We start from the raw sequence: 19814 nt of genomic DNA, 5'->3' as shown, positions 1-19814 counted from the left end.
TGTTTTTAGAGTTATGGTTACTTATACTCAGCGTTAGCTTAGTTAGGGGTGATTAGATATCGATAATTTCTTGTCTGCGTTTATTACAAGTTTATAAAAAACATTTTCGAGTTAAAGTCTGACATATAGTGATCACATTTGTTGTGATCAATTGATAAGTATGTACAATTTTCAACTGTAACCCTTGGCTTTTATCACGTATTGATTTTACCATTATATATAATGTGAGGGAACTTGTAAGTCGAAATCTCCAAGTTTTGTATTTGTAATTAGAATAGAGGATAACAACGAATTGATATTCGCCTTTCAACAGCTGCTAAAATTTAAATAATGCAGTCGCAAGATAATGATATGAATTATACTAAACAAACAGCGAATTGACGAACTGATTTAATGTTTGCAGTCGATCGGAAATTTTATCTGAAGCTTTCCAACTTCTGTTGTATCCAAAATTATCAATGATTCCTTGGCTGCTTAGCCATCTCGTAGATCTTGATTTGTTTGTCTGCAACAGTATTAATAATATAAATAAATTGAATAACCAACCTCACTTATATTATAATATACCTGATCATTTTCGAGAAATAACCATTTCTCTGAAGCAAAATGTCGGGATGATCGAATTCCACAGCCTGTCCATGATCCATCACCAGAACCCTGTCACTGTCTATTATGGTGTTCAACCGATGAGCTATCGTCATCACAGTGCAGTCCTTGAACACAATTCTGATGATCTTCTGAATGAATTCGTCGGTGGCTTGATCGACATTGGCAGTAGCTTCGTCCATCACCAGAATCTTGTTCCTCTTGATAATGGCACGAGCTAAGCAAAACAACTGACGTTGACCAGCGCTCAGATTACTTCCACCTCGATCAATATTACGATCCAGGGAATCAAAGGTTTTGTTCAGTTCGACCTGTTCCAAAGCCGACCAGAGCGTCACGTCGTCAAACTCGTGATTGGGATCCAAATTATCCCTCACGGATACAGAGAACAAAACCGGTTCTTGAGGAATGATGGAAATACGACTTCTCAGATCGGACAAGCTTATTTTCTTCGTGTCGATACCATCAATCGACAAGGTACCATCGATCTTGGCAAGTCGGAACAGAGCTGAGATCAACGATGACTTTCCAGCCCCTGTGCGTCCGACTATCCCTACCTGCAAAATTTTTGAATTTTAGTAATCGCTTCTTCGTACATCCCCCAAGTCAAATTGAAGTTTGGAACTGCCCATGCCTTTATTCCAGCAGAAATCTTGAGATTGAGATTCCTCAGAACAGGTTCCGCATTATCAGAGTAGCTCAGGTACAGATTATCGAACACCACTTCACCTTTATCCGGCCACTCCGTCTTCGGTTTGATAGGAGGCTCGATTTCCGCGTCGATCTCTTTTTCCAGATCGACGAACTGGAACATCCTCTCCACGTTGGTCATCAGATTTAGGGTCTCACCAGTCTGTCTCATGCACCACTGGGATATGAAGACGATGCTGCGAAGCTGCATAAGAGCCAAACATACATGACCGATGGGGATGCTGCTGGTGTTCTTCAGAGCTAGACTACTGTAGGCTGCGAAAATCCAGAGTGAATGAACTATCAACTCCAGGCCCGTTGAGAACGCTGTGGAGGTCAGAAGGACCAGGTAGAATGCCGAGGTGTGACGATCTTGACGTTCGTTGAAAATTCGAGTGACCAAATTCTGACAGCCGCAGGAACGGATTGTAAGTAAGCCTGAGAGGGACGACGCTGCGTGAGATAGAACTGGACTTCTGGCTAAAGATGTGAAAATATTCATCTTTGAGTAACGTTATGCAATTGTACACGAGAAGTTGTAAATGAAGCTTACCATTGCTCTCTACTCTCTTGATAGCTTGACTAGTGGTGAAGTAGATGCTGCCGAATTTTACGAACAAAAACGCAGCGATCACCGACGGAATAACATTCAACGGACTGACTATTAGAGCAGGTAGCAGTACTGCTGTGCAACTCAATATATTGTCAACAGCGTCGAATGAGGCTCGAGGTAGTAGTTCGTCCATAGCGCCTGTGTCGCTGGTAAAACGATTTAGAATTCGGCCTGCGAACGAAATTCAAGCAATAATATATAAATAACGGTCATAATTGATAAGAATATTCTCGTAAGAGATGATGTACCCGTACCGGACTGATTGACGTCGAAGAATCGCAAGGGTGTTCGCAGAATACTGGCGAACATGCTATTGTGCACTTTTTCGCCAGCGTTAACCGTAGCTCTGAAGTATAAAATATTTTTAACGATCGACATGAGAATGACAGCTGCGATCAAGGAACCGCAAATATAGAGAAATTTTTCGACTTGAGAAAGAATCGCATGATTTTCCTCGAAATCGGTTTCGTTTCTCGAACTTTGAATCGAGTTGTTATTCGATGCCGCTTCTTTCTGCGTGGACCTACGCGAAGATAAGAATTTTTAGAAGATTCACTATTGAGCTTCACTTTTCATCCATGTATACTTACCACATAACGAGTGAATAATCAAACGCAGAGGTCATAAATGTCGAGAGAACAAAGCAAAAAATGAGCGTAAACAGTGTGCACAGAGATCCTGACGCGCGAATATACCTCCAATAAACTGACTTGGCAACGCATCCTTTAGCCAAAAGCTCCTCGGTCTCTTTCGGCTCGTCATCCTCTCCGCTGTTATTGTTGTTATTTTTAAACGAGTCTAATTTGGTCTCATAGTTGATCTTATCGAAAGATCTCGTTGACTCATCATTTTCGTCCGTGACTGTCTGGTCTCTTTTCAGATTATCGGACGATAGTAGCGCGTATTTCCCAATCTTGTTAATTTCGGAATAAGATCCCACAAATTCGACTTTTCCCTAACAACAGTAAAAGCACATGTCATAAAATCAAGTTCGTATTTATAATTTCATATGTGCTTACAATAATTGACGTCTTACATTATCGATCAAGATAATCGTATCGGCTCTCTCCAAATAATGCAAATTATGAGTAACTAGAACCCTCGTTTTACTCTTCAGCAAACCATCGACACACTCTTCAAACAGTCTTTTAGCCACGTGCGTATCCACAGCGGATAAAGGGTCATCGAACAGGTATACATCAGCGTCTCGGTAAACTGCCCTGTAAAAGGATGTTAATAATTATTAATCAAGCTTTTAATTTGAAGAAAAAGTTAATTTTCACCTTGCCATGTTGATCCTAGCACACTGTCCGCCGCTGAGATTCGACCCTCTCTCGGCCACCAAGCTTCTGTCACCGTAGGGCAACTGACTGAAGTCATCCATCAGTGAACAAGCTTTAGTCACTTTTTCATACCTCTCCTCGTCGTAGATTTCTCCGAATAGTATGTTATCCCTCACCGAAGCTGCGAACAGCCATGGCTCTTGACTAACGTAGGCGACTCTTCCGTTGACGTGAACTTCACCTTGAATTGGATTAACTTCTCCCAGGATTAGCTTCAGTAAGGTACTCTAAATTTAGAAGCAGTAACAGTTTATCAGTCTATTCTAGTGAAATCGTAATTTTCGCACAAACCTTTCCTGAGCCGACTGAGCCGATTACGACATAAAGCTTATCGCGATCGACATTGACGTGAACATCGTCGAGACTTTTCTCAATCAAGTCTGTCTGCCACGAAGTTGTTACGTGTCTTATTACGATAGCTGCATCGCTTTTAAGTTCGTTTCTCCGAACACTCGATTCCATCTCGTTCAACATCAGGAAATTCTGGAAGTATTATGTATAAATAAATATTCATTATCGTAATCGATTTTGTAAAATCTTTCACGAAACTCACTTCGATTCGTTTCATCGAGACGTTAACGTCTGCCAAGGCTCGAAGACCATTGGAAAACGTGAAGATCAAAGAAGCTCTTAAGACGAACATGTACTGGGCCACGAGTACAACAGTAATAACTGAAATTGTTTTGTACTGTATCATGTAGAATAACACCGAAATAAATACTGCGAATCGATGCGCGAAAACGCCCAGAGCGCACACCATCGCAATTATGGTCCAAAGCTTCATTTGCACTTTAATCTCTAGTCTGGAAATTATTTGAATTTGTTGATTTATCATTCGTTCTTTTTCGATAGTGTATAAAAATAACTCACTTTCTGTAGTGGTACACAAGTTTCTCGAAAGGTTTCTCCCAAACGAACATCTTAATAGCCCTAATTCCACTGATCACTTCGCTTATCGTGGAAATCCTCTGGTCCATTCGAGGTGTCATTTTGGATCGACCCTTCAGCGTCAACCTATAAGTGACGACTAAACTTGTAGCTTTAGTTTTATTGCACAAGTCGGTAACTCAAATATTTTTAATTATGCGATATTATACCTTGTACCGGAAGCGTTTGAAAGATCATCAACCCAACGCCTACGAAGGCGGCATATCCAATGAACCACCACAGTATGTAAGTCGTGACAAGCACCTCCAGTGGAACTATCACCAGGAAAGGAATGAAAAAGGTCCAATATTCGAACTTGGACACGTCGTTCGACATGAGGTTCATGATGTTCCCACTGGTTTTTCCCATTGTAGAGTGACAAGACAACCGCATAATCTATGTATAGGCACAAAACGATTTAACTCGTTGATTTTGTACTGCTTTTGACTGAAAATTTGTTTACGTTACCTTTTTGTATATTAGAGATGTACAGGCGAGTCTAGCTTTCATCCCTAAATGCGATAGACCGACGAAGGCGTGGTTGAACGTAAACGTCTGAGTAAGAATAACACACACCATAATTGTGGCACACAAGTAAGCTTGGGTATCGCTTGTCGTTGAGGAAGAAAAGAAGTGTTGAAGAAGTTCCTGCTGTACTATCGGTGCCATGATTCTGTTAATATGATTTTGATTAGATGAGAAAAAAAGTCTCAGAATTTGAATGAGCAGAGGACATACGATGCAACCGAAAAGATAACTAGTATCACTGAAGTGGTCAAGAATTTTAGTCTGTAAGTTTTTATAATGGCGTTCCACAGCTTTGGTTTTCTTTTTTCAGCCTTGGCTTCATCCAACTCATGTTCCCAGGATCTGTCAGAATAAATGCAAATTATTAAAGATAGCTCCGAAATTGATATTTTTTGTTCAGAAGAATTTCGAAGTTTTACTTTTCCAATTCATTGCCCAGGGGTTCGCTGAGATCTTCAGGTAGAGCATCGTAGAGATCGTTCACAACAATGTTGTGCTTTCTTCCGTATAAAAATAGATCTTTCAGCCACCTATTGTACAGCGCGAAAATAAAAAATTATTCAACAAAATTTGAGAACATGGCATACATTGATAAGGATTAATTTTCAATTACGCCGGTGGAAAACCAGTTTTGCACGTAAACGAAGTGAGTTTTTGCGTGGCGTTATCTATTTTTAGAGTGTTCGGCAACTAGTTAAATAGTAGCAACATATAAATTCTAATATTCTGAACTTAAAAATAATTTGTAGTTTTCAATAAAATCCCAACTTATTTTTGAAACTTTTTAATCTCAACTCAAACAAAACAAGTCGAATAAAAACATTACATCAAAATGTAGTCATTGCACACAGTAAATCTTATCAATTAAGTTCATAATCTTCGTTGATTTTGTAACAATGCATATTATACGAGTTTATTTATTCCAAAAATTATATGAACCTATGAACCCAAAATCTCAAGTGCTCGAAATATAAAAAGAGATTGAAAAGCAAAGTGAAAAAATTTACAAGACTCACCAGAAAAACAACTCACTAATAAAGCATGCCTTGATCTTCGGATTTGGCTTGGAATTTTTTTCAGTGTTTTTCATCGCTGCATCGTTTGTCGGCGATCAAGCGTCGACTTTACCTGACTAGACTCGCTGCTTCGACGCGAAAAACTCGAGTGAAATTCGCGGCAACTTTAACGTCATTTGATGGGAATAAGCTATCTTGGATAACTCGAAGATAATAAAGTCAGTTTTTACGCCACTAAAATATGATAATCGTATTATAATTGTCTGTCAAGACAAAATCGCTTGATTTCATGTGATCAATTGTGCATACATTAATCTAACGCGACGAAAAATTATATGCAAATGTGCAGTCATTACTTACAATGTATCTCTAAAGCGACTCACGCGTTTTCGTTAAATCGATTATTTCACGCGACGATTTTTATAAGAAAGATATTGTTTATTTATACGCTTTTTTATCGTATTGTTATTGTTTTACAATTATTTTTAATGCATTAATTCACAAACATATTTACAAGTAATTAAGTATTTTACGTACAAATTATTTTTTGCATACGAAAATCTCATTAACCCAGGCGTATTTACAAAAAAAAATCTTATAAATGCTAATAAGTTTTATGATCGATTTATAATATGTAGATTTTGGACTCTAATAACGGTTAGTAATATTTTACAGATTTTATTAACTTTTTTTAGCTTTTATTCAATTTTCGATATATTCTGACACAAAAATAAATAAATGCGTGACCTCCAAAAAAGCTAATAACTACTATAAAATTTTATAAATTACTTTTATTTTTGTCTTCTAATATCTTAAAAAAAAAAATTCTTTAATCACTTGGTTTTAATGTTTTTAAAAACACACAATGATACTAATAAAAGCTAGTAAACTCTAGTAAGATCTAATAGCTGTTATTAGCTGTTTTAAGCTTTTTTCTAGGAGATTATTTAACACACTCAAAAAAGTATTAAAACCTAATAAAAGTTTAAAAACATTTGTAAAATTAAAAAGTATATAATCAAATCTTTCAAACATTAATAAGTGTTATAAACTATTATTAGAGTCCAAATTCCACACTTTATAAATGGTTATGTAAATCTAATAAAAGCTAATAAAAGCTAAAGTTTTATTAACAATTATGTGAATAAGATTATTTCCGCTTGGGAATTAATAAATCATCGTTTAGTTTGCTGTACCATCTTAAAAAAGTAACCGTCGCTCTTCTGCAGAAGAACCGACGGATGGTCAAACTCTACAACTTCTCCGTTATCCATCACCAGTACCATGTCGCTATCCATGATCGTATTCAGTCTGTGAGCGATCTTCAACACCGTACAATCTTCGAAAGCAACCTTGATGGTCTTTTGAATTACTTCGTCAGTAGCAGCATCGATGTTGGCAGTAGCTTCATCCAACACCAGAATCTTGTTTCTCTTGACAACGGCCCGAGCTAAACAGAGAAGCTGACGCTGTCCGACACTGAGATCACGCCCACCTTTTTCAATACAACGATCCAGACTATCGAACGTCTTGCTGATCTCGACCTTCTCCAGAGCTGACCAGAGCGACGCGTCGTCGAACTCGTGTTTCGGGTCGAGATTGTCTCTCAATGTCGCTGAGAATAAAACTGGGTCCTGAGGGATGATGGAGATGCGGCTTCGTAAATCGGATAAGCCGATTTTCTTGATGTCAATCCCGTCAAGCGAGACTGTGCCGTCGAAGTTGGTCAGGCGAAACAGAGCTGATATCAAGGACGATTTTCCAGCACCTGTGCGTCCTACTATTCCTACCTGAAATTTCATAGATGTATAGTACATTTGAATGATGAAATATAATAACAATGCAAGCCTTACCTTCATTCGAGGTTGGATCGAAAAAGTGAGATTCTTCAAAACTGGTTCAGCCTCTTTAGAATACTTCAAATACACGTGCTCGAAAATGACTTCACCTCTCTCCGGCCATTCTTTACCAATTTTAACGGGAAGTTCGACCTCCGCGTCATCCTCCCTCTCCAGATCGATGAACTGAAAAATCCTCTCAGTACTTGTCATCTCCTGCATGACATTCGTCGTCTGTCTAAAGGACAGCTGTATCAGGAAGCCGATGGACCTGAGCTGAAGTAGCGTCAAACCAACGTCGCTCATGTAAACGTTGTCATTTTTTAGAGCAACACTTCCATAAGCTACGGCAACCCAGAAGAAAGACGTCATCAGTTCCAAACATCTCGCGAACGATGTTACGAACATCATCGTTAGGTAGTATGCCGAGGTGTGTCGATCCTGCCATAAGTCGAAGATTCGGCTGACCAGTTGCTGACTACCGCAAGACCGGATCGTCAACAGACCAGAGAGTGACGAGGCTGCGTGCGAGAGGACTGGGCTTTTAGCTTTAACAGATTTGAATTGATGGATTTGAACGTTATGGATTTTCAGTCAGTTTTTATTTGAATTTAAATGTACGTGGCATTATACCATTGTTCTGCAATTTTCTAAGGCCTACGATGGTAGATACTGTCATTCTCCACAAACTGTAGTAAGAACATATTGCTATGATCACTGGAAACACGTTCCACCAGTTGACTATTAAAATCGGCAGTATTATGGCGACGCAACTGAACAGGTTATCGATCGCATCGAAGCCAACTTTAGGCAGCGATTCGTCGATGCTGTACACGTCCTTCGTAAAGCGATTTAAAATCCTACCTATATCAATATGTACAAAATTCAGTAAAAATATGATAGATCTTAGTTTTACAATTTCTATACTCACCAGCTGGGTTGACATCGAAGAATCTCAATGGGGTTCGAATTAAGCTAGCAAACATGCTGTTGTGAATATTTTCACTGGCAGTAAGCATACCTTTGAAGTACACGATGTTCTTGACAATTGCCGTGACTGCGACGGCTGCTATTAGAGCCCCGCAAACGTGTAACGAATTTTGTACGTAGGAGAAAGTCTTCTCCTGGTTATCTTCAAGTCGTGTAACATTGAATCTAGAGTTTCTTAAAACGATTTCTTCCTGTCTGGTCCTGAAGTGATAGAGAGCTGACTGGATGAGATGAATCTCACTGTGTAGTGTTTATATTCGACAACTTTTTAATACCTACCACATGACCAGACGGTAATCGAATGCTGAGACCAGCAGAATCGAAGAAATGAAGATAAATGCCGTGAAGAACAATGTCGGATAAGAGCCGATATTTTTAAGGTATCTACAGTACAAGGACTTGGCAACGAATCCTTTAACCAACAGTTCTTCGGTCTCTTTTGGCTCATCGTTTTCCCTAGCCTTCTTCGAAACCAAGTCTGGAACGACCTTCGACACATCATTTTCTCTTTTATCTTCAATAACCGTTGAAGTTTCTTCTTCCGAGATCGCGAGCAAGTAGCTCCGATACTTATCCTGCTGTCGAAAATCCGAATACGTCCCTTGAAATTCAATTTTACCCTGAAAACACGGTCTCTCAAAGTCATAAATTCAGCCTAATTCGGCAAATAAAAATTGTTCCTAATCATCCTCAAGGTCTTACGTCAGCGAGCAAAATAATTGAATCAGCATTTTTGAGGTACTGTAAATTATGCGTGACAAGAATTCGGATCTTATCTCGGAGTAAACCGTTGATACAGTCTTGGAAAAGTCTTTTTGCGACGTGGGTGTCCACAGCGGATAGAGGATCATCAAACAAGTAGATATCCGCGTCTTGATAAGCTGCTCTGCAAAAAAGATGTGAAACAGAAAAGAATTTTTAACTATCCGAAAAATGCAATCTCACCTTGCCATGTTGACTCTGGCACACTGACCACCGCTGAGATTCGATCCCCTTTCGGCCACTAAGGTTTTGTCGCCGTAGAGAAGTTGACTGAAGTCTTCTGACAAAGCACAAGCTCTCGTTACTCTTCTGTACTTCTCATCGTCGTAAGCATTGCCGAAAAGTATGTTGGCCTTGATCGAGGAGGGAAAAAGCCAAGGCTCTTGACTCGCGTAGGAAACTTTGCCGTTGACGTTGACTTCACCGGAAATCGGTTGAAGCTCGCCCAACATTAGTTTTAACAACGTGCTCTAAAATCGGATGATGGCTTCATTTTAGTAATTCCATTATAGGTGAGCAGGGTTAATCCACAATAGTAAATGTTCAACCTTGCCTGATCCGACTGATCCAACGACGACGTAGAGCTTATCACGACTTAAGCTCAGATTAACGTCTCTTAGAACTTTTTCCCCGGCTTTCCATGAAACTGACACTCCATTCAGCAGAATGTTCTTTTCCTCGGTTTTAGTGCATTTAATGCTCGATTTGACCTCGTCCAGCAGTAAAAACTCCTTAAGTTATCTTCGTTATAATATTATTGTGATAAACTTAATATCGTGTGGGGATAACAATAAAACTTACTTCGATTCTTTTCATGGAAATTTTGACGTCAGCCAGATAGCGAAGGGCACTGTAAAAACGAAAAGTCATTGATATTCGCAGATTGTAAAGATACTGGCACATGGTTACGATCGTAATAGCTGTGACTGTTCCGTGATCGAGTATATAGACTAGAATTGAAAGAAACACTGACAATCGATGCGCGAAAATGCCCAAAGCACAGGCCACTGCTACCGTGACCGACAGTTTAACGTAGACTTCGATTTCTCGTCTAGAATAAAAAAAGTCGTTATTAATAATTGACTTTCTTGCACATCAGTTTTTTTTTCAAAAAAATGAGTTCTTTCATTAACCTTCGGTGAAGATAAACGAGCTTCTCGAAATACTTTTCCCAGACGAACATTTTGATGGCGCGAATCCCATCGATAACTTCACTTATTCTGGAAACTCTTTGATCCATCCGATTTTTCAGTTTCGCCCGAAACTTCCGCGTCAATTTGTATATTATAGCTGTATGAATATATATTTTTCATTACTCAATATAAATCAGTCGTCGCGAAAGATAATAATCGCATATACCTTGCGTCGGAAATATTTGAAGTATCATCAAAGCGATACCGACAACAGCTGCATAACCGACGTATCGCCACAGAATCAGAGTCGTGACGATCAGTTCCAACGGAACGATTACGAGATCTGGTGTGAACATGACCAGCATCTCGAAATAGCCCACGTCGTTGGACATGAGATTCATTATCCTTCCGCTTGAGCTTCCGCCGATGGACGAACACGATAGTCTCATCATCTGGATAATTAATGTTTCTATTGTTTGCTTTTTATCCTTGAAACTGTGTGAAAAAAATTGTTCCTTGTACCTTTCTGTAAACCAGCGAGGTACAAGCTATCCTCATCTTCATTCCCAGTACGATGAGGTTGTTGGTATGCCACCAAGTAATAGTCTCTGTCAACAGAAGAAACACCATAGCTGTGACGTAAAAATAAGCTTCGCTGGCACTTGTCGTCGACGCGGGATGAAAGTACAAGAGAATCTGCTCTAGTACTAGTGGTACCAGGATCCTAATGAGCAAATTATTTAATTTGAAAAAAAAGAGCGCATTGTGTAATGCCATGACAAAATTGTATACGCACTTTGCGATGGTACAAGCAAGTGACAACAACGACCATTTAAACAATTCCTGTCTATAAGTGCGTATTATGGCGTTCCAGAACCTCGGTTTTTCGCTTTCGGCCGCGGCCATCGACAATTCTTCATTCCACGATCTGTCGAAATATTTGTTTAAAAGATGGTTACTTTATAAAACTACGGGAACAAAATTATTTTTTACTTTTCAAGCTCATTGCAGACTGTTTCGCTGAGATGTTCCGGTAGCGTATCGTACAGGTCGCTTTCTACTATAGAGTGCTTTCTTCCATGCAAGAACAAATCTTTCAACCACCTGCCAAAGTAAACGGCGAAGAGTTTATCTCGACCCTTTTTTTTACGTCGTTTTGTTACATAATTTAACTTCAGATATCAGACACTTTTGAAAATTCTATAAAAACACGCATAAGAAGTTAAAAATGATTAATCTTACCAGAAGAACAATTTACTGAAAAAATTCGACTTTAATTTCGGATTCGGTTTCCAAAATCTCTTGCTATCATCCATTGCAGTACAACACCGTGTTCGGAGTCATGGGCGGATGATCGTCGACTGGCAAATTACAGTCCCCGTCAAGGAATTTTACTGGTGGCCAAAAAACAACCGGTATAGCTGTGCATAAATCAAACGCTCTATTGACACTCACTCACGTCAGTATATAGCTTAGATTATTTTTATCAGCGATAAGAACAATCGGGTTTTCCCGATTCCTTATGCGAATTGCAGTCGTGATAATGCATTATATAAAACTAAACGAGTTCGTTGACATTATGGAAAGTTTCGATGTAATTTCTGAATAGTTTTTTTTTTTTTTATACGGATCGACATTGACAATAGTAACGTTGAAGTAAAGTGAAGAAACAAAAAAAGAAGACGCGAAGATAAAATACAAAGCGAGTATAAATTAGGATTACAAAGTACGAACACATCGATGTGCGTTCTAGTCGTTGTTGACGGGTTTATATACACTGCGTATGGGTTGCATCTCGAGAGCGACAGACTTCTCGGTTGTAGGCACTGTAGTGTTACGTAAATATACCGTCCGCCATACTAGAAGCGCGAATATTCAAAATAAAAGAATAAAATCTAGTTTCTAGTATAACTGACAATCTTTCCTCGATGTTTTTCCGCGCGAATCCGAGAGACGCACTTTTACTCCCTTTACGATTACACCCGAGTCCTCTGCCTGCAGCACATCTGGGTCCTTCCCCCCCCCCGCTTTCTCTCTCTCTCTCTCTCTTTCCCTCTCCCTCCCAAAAACTACTTGACGTGCAGCCGAGGATAAAGCTGCTTGGATCTCAGTCTACAATCTAAGCTTCCACCCGGAATGATCTACCTTGTTCCGTACTATTTCCCGTACACACTTTTAAGAAAACGCAGAGAGAAAGTGTTGTTAATAATTGTAAAATCGTCCTCATTTAACAAATCATAATCGCGCGCTTGAAATCGAACTATAAGTTCTAAAGACGAAACGAACCGACCTTATATTCCCGGACGCGAAACGCGGGACAAAACAAGACGTTTCGATAGTCACGTCAGAAGGCTGATGGTTTTTTTAAAAGATGAGGAAGCTTGGTTACGGCGGAGTCTAACGATCTTCTTCACTGAAAATTCCAAGAATCACTAAGATGAAGACCCTCAAGCGTGAGTATAATAATTAAGCGTATTTTTTAACTGATTATGCTTTTATAGAGGCACACCTATACGGATGCCGACGCCAATAAACAAACAGCAGTTTCTTCTCCCACCATATGTACTCTTCGTCTCGCCTGACTTGCGATACGATATAGTATCTCAATCGCTTCTGCGCAGTCGAGTCAGTAATAAAGCACATTTAAACGAATTGCCATCATACAACGTTGCTCTGTTAAGTTTAAAGCTTTATTACAATGTACAATAAAAATGGCCTAGTAATGGTTTTTTTGTTTAACTATACCAAGACATTTACATTTAAATAAAGTAGGATTGAAAAAATAATAACAATTGATGTCTCATCACAGAAATGCGTATATTGAAAATATTTTTATAAACAAAATACACATGTCATACTGTGAAATCGTCTGTAAATAGCTCTGAATTTGAAGTGGTCCAAGTAAGGCACACATATAGACACATACACACACACACGAAACAATGTACAACTCATTTACGTAGTGGGTCGGACGTCTAAAGCATCAATTACATATTGAAATGGTGGATTGTAAAAATATGTAATACCTGATGTGATTACGATCGAAGCTTAAGGTCTTAAATTTTAAATATTCACGTTAAAAAAATATACTAATAAATGTAAAGGTACATAAAACGTACTTTCAGTAGATACTTTGCGCTGCTTTTATGATTTAAGTTTTATAAGCACTCGCGAGTCGTTTGGAATCACGCGACTTCATTCGAAAAATACTCACAGTAGGAGTTTTTTAAAGGCGAGTATTTAAATATAAAACTTATAAACTTCATCTTAAAAAAAATTAAGTATTTATCTGATCGCAAATCTTAATCTACAGCATCTTTCTTTGTTTGATCCTCAGGAACTGAAACTATCGAGTTGTCCGTTAAGTCTTTTTTGAAAGCCTGAAACAAAGTAACGAAAGCGTTCATTACAAATGAATTTATGCTAAAGTAATTCTTTTCTTTTTTAAAAAGTAAGTATGACTATATAATCCACCTGTTCAGCTATAGCTTTGAGATGCTGAACCATGGAGTTGCCGGTTTGCTGCACCATCTTAGAGAAATAGCCGTCGTTCTGTTGCAGCAAGTTATGTGGATGATCAAATTCCACGGCCTGTCCGCTATCCATGACGAGCACCTTGTCACTGTCCATAATAGTATTTAATCTGTGAGCAATCGTTAGCACCGTACAATCCTTGAATTTCATCCTAATAGTTTTTTGGATAAGAGCGTCAGTAGCTGGATCGACATTGGCAGTGGCTTCGTCCAGTACTAAAATCTTGTTCCTCTTGACTATGGCACGAGCCAAGCAGAGCAACTGTCGCTGGCCCGCACTGAGATTACCGCCGCTACGAGTAACCGGATGATCCAGTGAAATAAAGGTCTTGTTAAGCTCGACCTCTTGTAAAGCAGACCAGAGATCAGCGTCGTCAAACTCGTGGAATGGATCAAGGTTGTCTCGTAAAGGTGCTGAGAATAGCATGGGTTCTTGTGGAATTATGGAGATTTTATTGCGAAGGTCTAGAAGACCGATCTTCTTTGTATCTATGCCGTCTATTAGTAAGGAACCATCGATCTTGGCCAAACGGAATAGAGCAGATATTAAAGATGACTTTCCAGCACCTGTACGACCAACTATTCCCACCTGCAATGACAAAACGTTTTATTTACAGAATTGTAAACCATAATTTAATTCGAATGCATTCAAATTAATCACCTTCATTGCCGGTTCAACGACAAAGCTAAGATTCTTCAGTACCGGGTCCTCGTCATCGGCGTATCTCATATACACTCCCTTAAATTCGACCTTTCCCTTGTCTGGCCACTCTTTCTTAGGCTTGTTTCCTACTTCGCTCTCAAAAGGTCCCTCTTGCTCAAGCTGCGTAAACTGGAATATCCTCTCAACACTGGTCATCTGAGCGACCATCTCAGCGGTTTGTCTCATTCCATACTGCAGCATTCCGCAAAGAATCAGCGATTGCGAGATAGCGAGACCAACGTTGCCGGCGAACGGTTTGGAACCATCGTCCGCGGCAAAGAACTCGTTGCTGTCGACGACTATAAAGCTATATGTGACGAAGGCTACGAAAGCTATCGACACAATGTCTAACCAGAAACCGAAAGCCGTTGAGGTGGCAAGGATCAGGAAGTAAGCGGCCGTGTGAGCGTCTTGGTGTGAATCAAACTCACGACTGACCATCTTCTGGGCGCCGCTTGAGCGGATTGTTAACAGGCCAGAGAGCGACGAGTTGGCGTGTGAAAACACTGGACTTTTTGCTGTTTATAACAAATATAAAAAATTATAGGAATGTTCAAAGTACCGTGCGATTCACTCGAAAGTTTATAAGCATCTTACCATTGCCTTCAAGCCTTTTGATATCTTGAGCAGTAGCTAAATATATATTCCTAATTTGTAGGAAGAAAAAACCCATGACCAGCATGGGAAACACCGTCCACCAGTTTATTATAAGTACTTGTAACATTATTCCAATCATCACGGAAAATATTTGTAGCGCTTCTAACATTGCCATTGGTAACGTTTCATCCACCGCACCGGTATCTTTAGAAAAGCGATTTAAAATCCTTCCTACAAAGATGATAAATAGTCAATTAAATATTCAATAATTCGATGTCGTATTAAGTCAATCAAAATGTATGAACTTATACCTGAAGGATTCACATCGAAGAAACGCATAGGCGCTCTAAGTAAACATGCGAACATGGTGTTATGGAGATTCTTGCTTGCATTCATACAGATCTTATAGAAAACTATATTTTTCGCCGTAGACATAACGATACTGCCAATTATCAATATACTGTAAACGTACAGAGCTGTTATCGGGTCCAAATAAGTCGAAGATTTGTACTCTTCGTAGTGGGTGGAATTAGACATGCTTTCCACTTGTTGTACCGATAAACAGTCCGACGAGTTGGTAGCTTTAATAAAAGTTCGTAGTCGTTGTTCTTCTTGCCGAGTCCTACGCAATAAAATTTGTAGATTTACACAATGAAATAAAAACAGTAAAATTAACCAGTTTAAAGGGAACTAGATTTACCAATATCCGATCCAGTAGTCACAACCACTGCTCGAAAACTGCGCCAGAATGAAGCATATGACCAATAAGAACAGCATGAAATATGACCCTCCAGCTCTCAGGTACTTCCAGTACAGAGATTTAGCAATATTTCCCTTGGCAACTAGTTCCTCCGTTTCCTCGGGTTCGTCATCCTCGTCTTCGGCGTTATTAGAAATGACCGAAACTTGAGTGACTATACTACCAGTCGGTTCAGGCTCTTCAGTGGGTGTCTTCGCCGACTCCTCAGCATCAGAGGGTAGGTGGCGTAAGTACTTCTCATCGCTACTAAATCTTGAAAAGTCGCCTTGAAACTCGACTCGGCCCTGAGAATTTTCAAGTTACTAGTAATTCACATTGAAAAATAGAAATTCTATGAAGCGTTTTGTGAACTTACATTGGTAAGTAGAACAATGGTGTCAACCTCTTTCAAATACTGCACTTGGTGCGTCACTAAAATCCTAGTTTTTTCTTTCAAATAACCGTCAATGCAATCTTTAAACAAACTTTGACCAACGTGAGTATCCACAGCTGACAGAGGATCATCGAACAGGTAAATATCAGCATCTCGATAAACAGCCCTATAAGATTTATAGAAAACAAGTTGGATCACTCTTGAAACGGAAATAATAAATTTGCACAAAACCAAATCAGTACCTAGCCAAATTAACCCTGGCACATTGTCCACCGCTGAGACTCGTACCTCTCTCGCCCACGAGGGTCTTATCTCCATGAGGCAATTGTTCGAAATCAGTCAGAAGCGCGCAAGCCTTCGTTACTTTCTTGTACTTTTCTTCGATGTAGGGTTCACCAAACAAAATATTTTGCCTCACCGAACCGGCGAAAAGCCAGGGCTCCTGGCTCGCGTAAGAAACGGTCCCGTAAACCAGCACCTGGCCACTTAATGCGCGCAGCTCGCCTAAAATTAATTTCAAAAAAGAACTCTGAGCAGAAAATTAGTCGGTTCTAAGATTATTACTGATGGAGTACAGAGTATTTTTCAAAAATTTCTCGTACCTTTCCAGCACCAACCGGACCCACAACAGCATACAATTTATTCTGAGGTATGGTTACGTTAATGTCATGCAAAGTATTGGCGATAGATTTTTCTGTCCACGAAGCGTTTACGCTTTTTATCGAAATACTTGTATTGTCGTTACTAGGCACCAGTGGTTTCGTGTTCGGCTCCACTTCATCCAAAAGTAAAAATTTCTGCATAAAAAATTTATATTATCAACAGATTCGTTATACTTTTATCTTTTTACGTCGATAAATTAATTTGGTAATCATACCTCTATTCTTCTTATAGAAATATTAGCCTCAGCAGCGCAGCCTACCGCTCGAGGGTACATAATAGCCATGGTCAGTTGTAAAATGTTATAGTACTGCGCCATTGTAAAAACTTTATCAGCTGATACCGAATATCCTTGAAGTACATAAGCTACGATTGTAAAAAATAAAGTCGTGCGTTCGGTGAACACAAATGAAGCCAAATTTATGCCTCTTAAGTAAGAAGTTGTCGTTAGAACGTCAACTTCGTGCCTGCAATATTTCGAAATTTGTAACTGCATGTTTCACTTCACAAAAACGAAGATGTAAAAAAAAATTATTTATCTCTTACTTTCTTGTGAATGACACAAGTAACTCGAAAGGTTTCTCCCAAGTATACATTTTTATAACTTTGATTCCATTGATGATTTCACTCATCAGCAAAACTCTTTCGTCCGTTCTGGTAGCCACTTTCGAGCGTAATATCGACGTTATCTTTCCGCAATAGGCTGAAAGTAGTTTATACTTGGTAATTGATCATATAATGATTAGCAACGTTATTTTTAATAAATTTTGTATTATTACCTTGTACAGGAATCGTCTGTATCGTCATTAAAAACACTCCAGCTAGCGAAGCAACGCCAACATGCCTCCAAATTAAGTAGGCTATCACAGCTCCTTGTAGAGGCATTACCCATATGTAATGAAGGAATACAAAGAGTTGCTCAAATCTGGCCACGTCGTTCGACAATAAATTAATAATTAAACCTCCCGTGGCTTGGCCAGCAGCTGAACAGGATAAACGCGTGATCTAAAAAATAATTCAATTTTATAAAAACGTTTTCAAATTCGAAATTCGACTTTTGAAGATTACTTTTTCGCTATTTCTATGTACTTACTTTTCTATAAATTAAAGATGAACATGCGACCCTGAGACGCATACCGATTTCCAACTGACCGAAATTGGAGTGATGTCCCAAAATCGCCTGCAACAGGGCCATCACGATAACACCGGAGGCAAGAAGGTAAGCATCGGCCGTCGTCGTTGTCGAACAAGGGTCAAAATGGTAAATCAGAACACCAAGGGTCAATGGTTGCACCACTCTGTTGAATCAATGTATTAAATTACTACTTGTAAATTTAAAGAAAAAATTAATTTTTCTAATTTAAATTTATGCTTAGGGCTCACCTTACAACTATAGTTAAAAATAAAATGTGCGCTGCATATTGAAAGTAGGTCCAGCCAAAAGTTTTTCGAATGGCTCTCAGCAAACTAGGCTTATTTTTGCCCTTCTGAGAATTTTCCACCTCTCTCTTCCAGAATCTAGAAAAAGCAATAATTTTCCATAAGTATATAAGAAAATTTTACATTAAAACACAAGATTAACAAGAATGACAAGATTTTTCAAATGATAGCTAATCTTGAAAGAGATTTTTCCTTTATGGAGAGGTCAGTGCGGAATAATTTTTTTATTTAAAATTTCCTCGATATGCAAGTATATAGTTTAAAATCTTAAGAATTTTTCAAATCCTAATCATTGATAAGTACATTTCTACTATCTTATTAAAATTTTAAAACAGTCAACAAGTCACTGCTCTTAGTTATGTTATGAAATCAATGCCTTTGCTCGATTTTTTTTCTTTTAATTATTCATTTTCTTCGAGTCATGTTATACCTAAGCAAGCAACATTCAGCTTAACATAAAATGCAAGGCCATTGCACAATTAAGTAATCACACTGCAATGCCATGTGCAGTAGCACATACTACTAAACAACGCTCAGTCAAAGAAAAATTCCTCTTATCTCTTTTGACTGGATGGATTTACTTCTTCATCACACAATCATAGCTTACTTTTCCAACTTGTTCCCCAGTGGTTCACTGAGGTCGTCGGGCAGAGCATTGTGCAGATCCTTAGTCTCAAGGTCGTGCTTCCTTCCATACCAGAACAGCGGGTTGAGCCAGCTGAAACACATAAGGAAAACACAGTGTCATCGCTTGATCTTCTGAACTTGCAACTCATCACTCAAGGCCTGATCTGCTTGTTTGTGTGTTCTCCGGAGCCTCTTCTATATCAATCAACACAACTGAATCAAGTGGAAACACGCAATGACCAGCACCACTTGCGCAATTTTATTTAGAGACTCTTACATAAGTACACACCATCAGAGAAGGTATCCCATTCGATGAACGAAAAACTAAACCACCGAAAAATCGCGTCGCACCTGTGGCTCCACTCCACCTATATATAATACAGGTATAGGTATACGCGGACAACATGTAGGAAGGATCTCTCACCAAAAAAGGATCTTGCTGAGGACGTTGGCCGAGAGCCTGGGGCTCGGATTTTCGTACTTTTTCGTCGAGTCCATATCTCTAGCTTCTTCTTCGCGTCGTCGTCCGCGAGATCATCGTGTCGCAGCACGACGCACTAAGTATACCCGGTGAACCGAGACTCTATCCTATATATACATGCATATATAAATATTGAACGTTGCAGCGGCCTTACGGAAAACCGCGCGAACGGCTCCGCGTCTGCCCGAGCACTG

The 19814-nt window shown here is 39.2% G+C and overlaps 3 protein-coding genes across 6 annotated transcripts; all 3 read right to left on the bottom strand.

The window, feature by feature from the left end:
* Window positions 1-63: 63 nt before the first annotated feature.
* On the bottom strand, window positions 64-5830 carry LOC100122281 (multidrug resistance-associated protein 4). The gene is made up of 16 exons (XM_008216550.4): window positions 5724-5830; window positions 5127-5237; window positions 4918-5049; window positions 4648-4852; window positions 4350-4575; window positions 4123-4279; window positions 3806-4055; window positions 3544-3735; window positions 3193-3479; window positions 2946-3129; window positions 2500-2864; window positions 2164-2432; window positions 1850-2080; window positions 1241-1776; window positions 568-1163; window positions 64-505 (listed from the first exon to the last, which is right to left on the bottom strand). Exons 1-16 carry the CDS (start codon window positions 5795-5797, stop codon window positions 475-477), a joined length of 3846 nt encoding a protein of 1281 aa, XP_008214772.2. The 5' UTR covers window positions 5798-5830; the 3' UTR covers window positions 64-474.
* Window positions 5476-12373, bottom strand: LOC116738565 (multidrug resistance-associated protein 4-like). 4 transcript variants are annotated; one of them, XM_032599335.1, is made up of 16 exons: window positions 11689-11807; window positions 11440-11550; window positions 11243-11374; window positions 10969-11170; window positions 10673-10898; window positions 10447-10603; window positions 10287-10364; window positions 10115-10163; window positions 9862-10044; window positions 9497-9783; window positions 9254-9437; window positions 8831-9171; window positions 8493-8752; window positions 8195-8425; window positions 7577-8109; window positions 5476-7513 (listed from the first exon to the last, which is right to left on the bottom strand). In XM_032599335.1, the coding sequence occupies exons 1-16, from the start codon at window positions 11760-11762 to the stop codon at window positions 6899-6901; spliced, it is 3663 nt and encodes a 1220-aa protein (XP_032455226.1). In that variant the 5' UTR covers window positions 11763-11807; the 3' UTR covers window positions 5476-6898. The 4 variants fall into 4 exon arrangements, with proteins under 4 accessions (XP_032455226.1, XP_032455224.1, XP_032455225.1 ...); XM_032599334.1 differs by adding an exon at window positions 12181-12373 and having other exon boundaries at window positions 6181-7513; window positions 10115-10364; window positions 11689-11867; XM_032599333.1 differs by having other exon boundaries at window positions 10115-10364; window positions 11689-12251.
* Window positions 12374-13244: 871 nt separating this feature from the next.
* Window positions 13245-19814, bottom strand: LOC100122296 (multidrug resistance-associated protein 4). Its single transcript, XM_032599329.1, has 16 exons — window positions 19564-19814; window positions 19120-19230; window positions 18456-18590; window positions 18166-18370; window positions 17852-18077; window positions 17619-17775; window positions 17290-17539; window positions 17015-17209; window positions 16655-16941; window positions 16395-16578; window positions 15980-16323; window positions 15591-15901; window positions 15280-15510; window positions 14641-15200; window positions 13921-14568; window positions 13245-13826 (listed from the first exon to the last, which is right to left on the bottom strand). Exons 1-16 carry the CDS (start codon window positions 19635-19637, stop codon window positions 13749-13751), a joined length of 3996 nt encoding a protein of 1331 aa, XP_032455220.1. The 5' UTR covers window positions 19638-19814; the 3' UTR covers window positions 13245-13748.

This window comes from Nasonia vitripennis, chromosome 4 (assembly GCF_009193385.2).
Source record: "Nasonia vitripennis strain AsymCx chromosome 4, Nvit_psr_1.1, whole genome shotgun sequence".
Lineage (NCBI taxonomy): Eukaryota > Metazoa > Arthropoda > Insecta > Hymenoptera > Pteromalidae > Nasonia > Nasonia vitripennis.
This window is presented reverse-complemented; position numbering and strand designations above follow the sequence as displayed.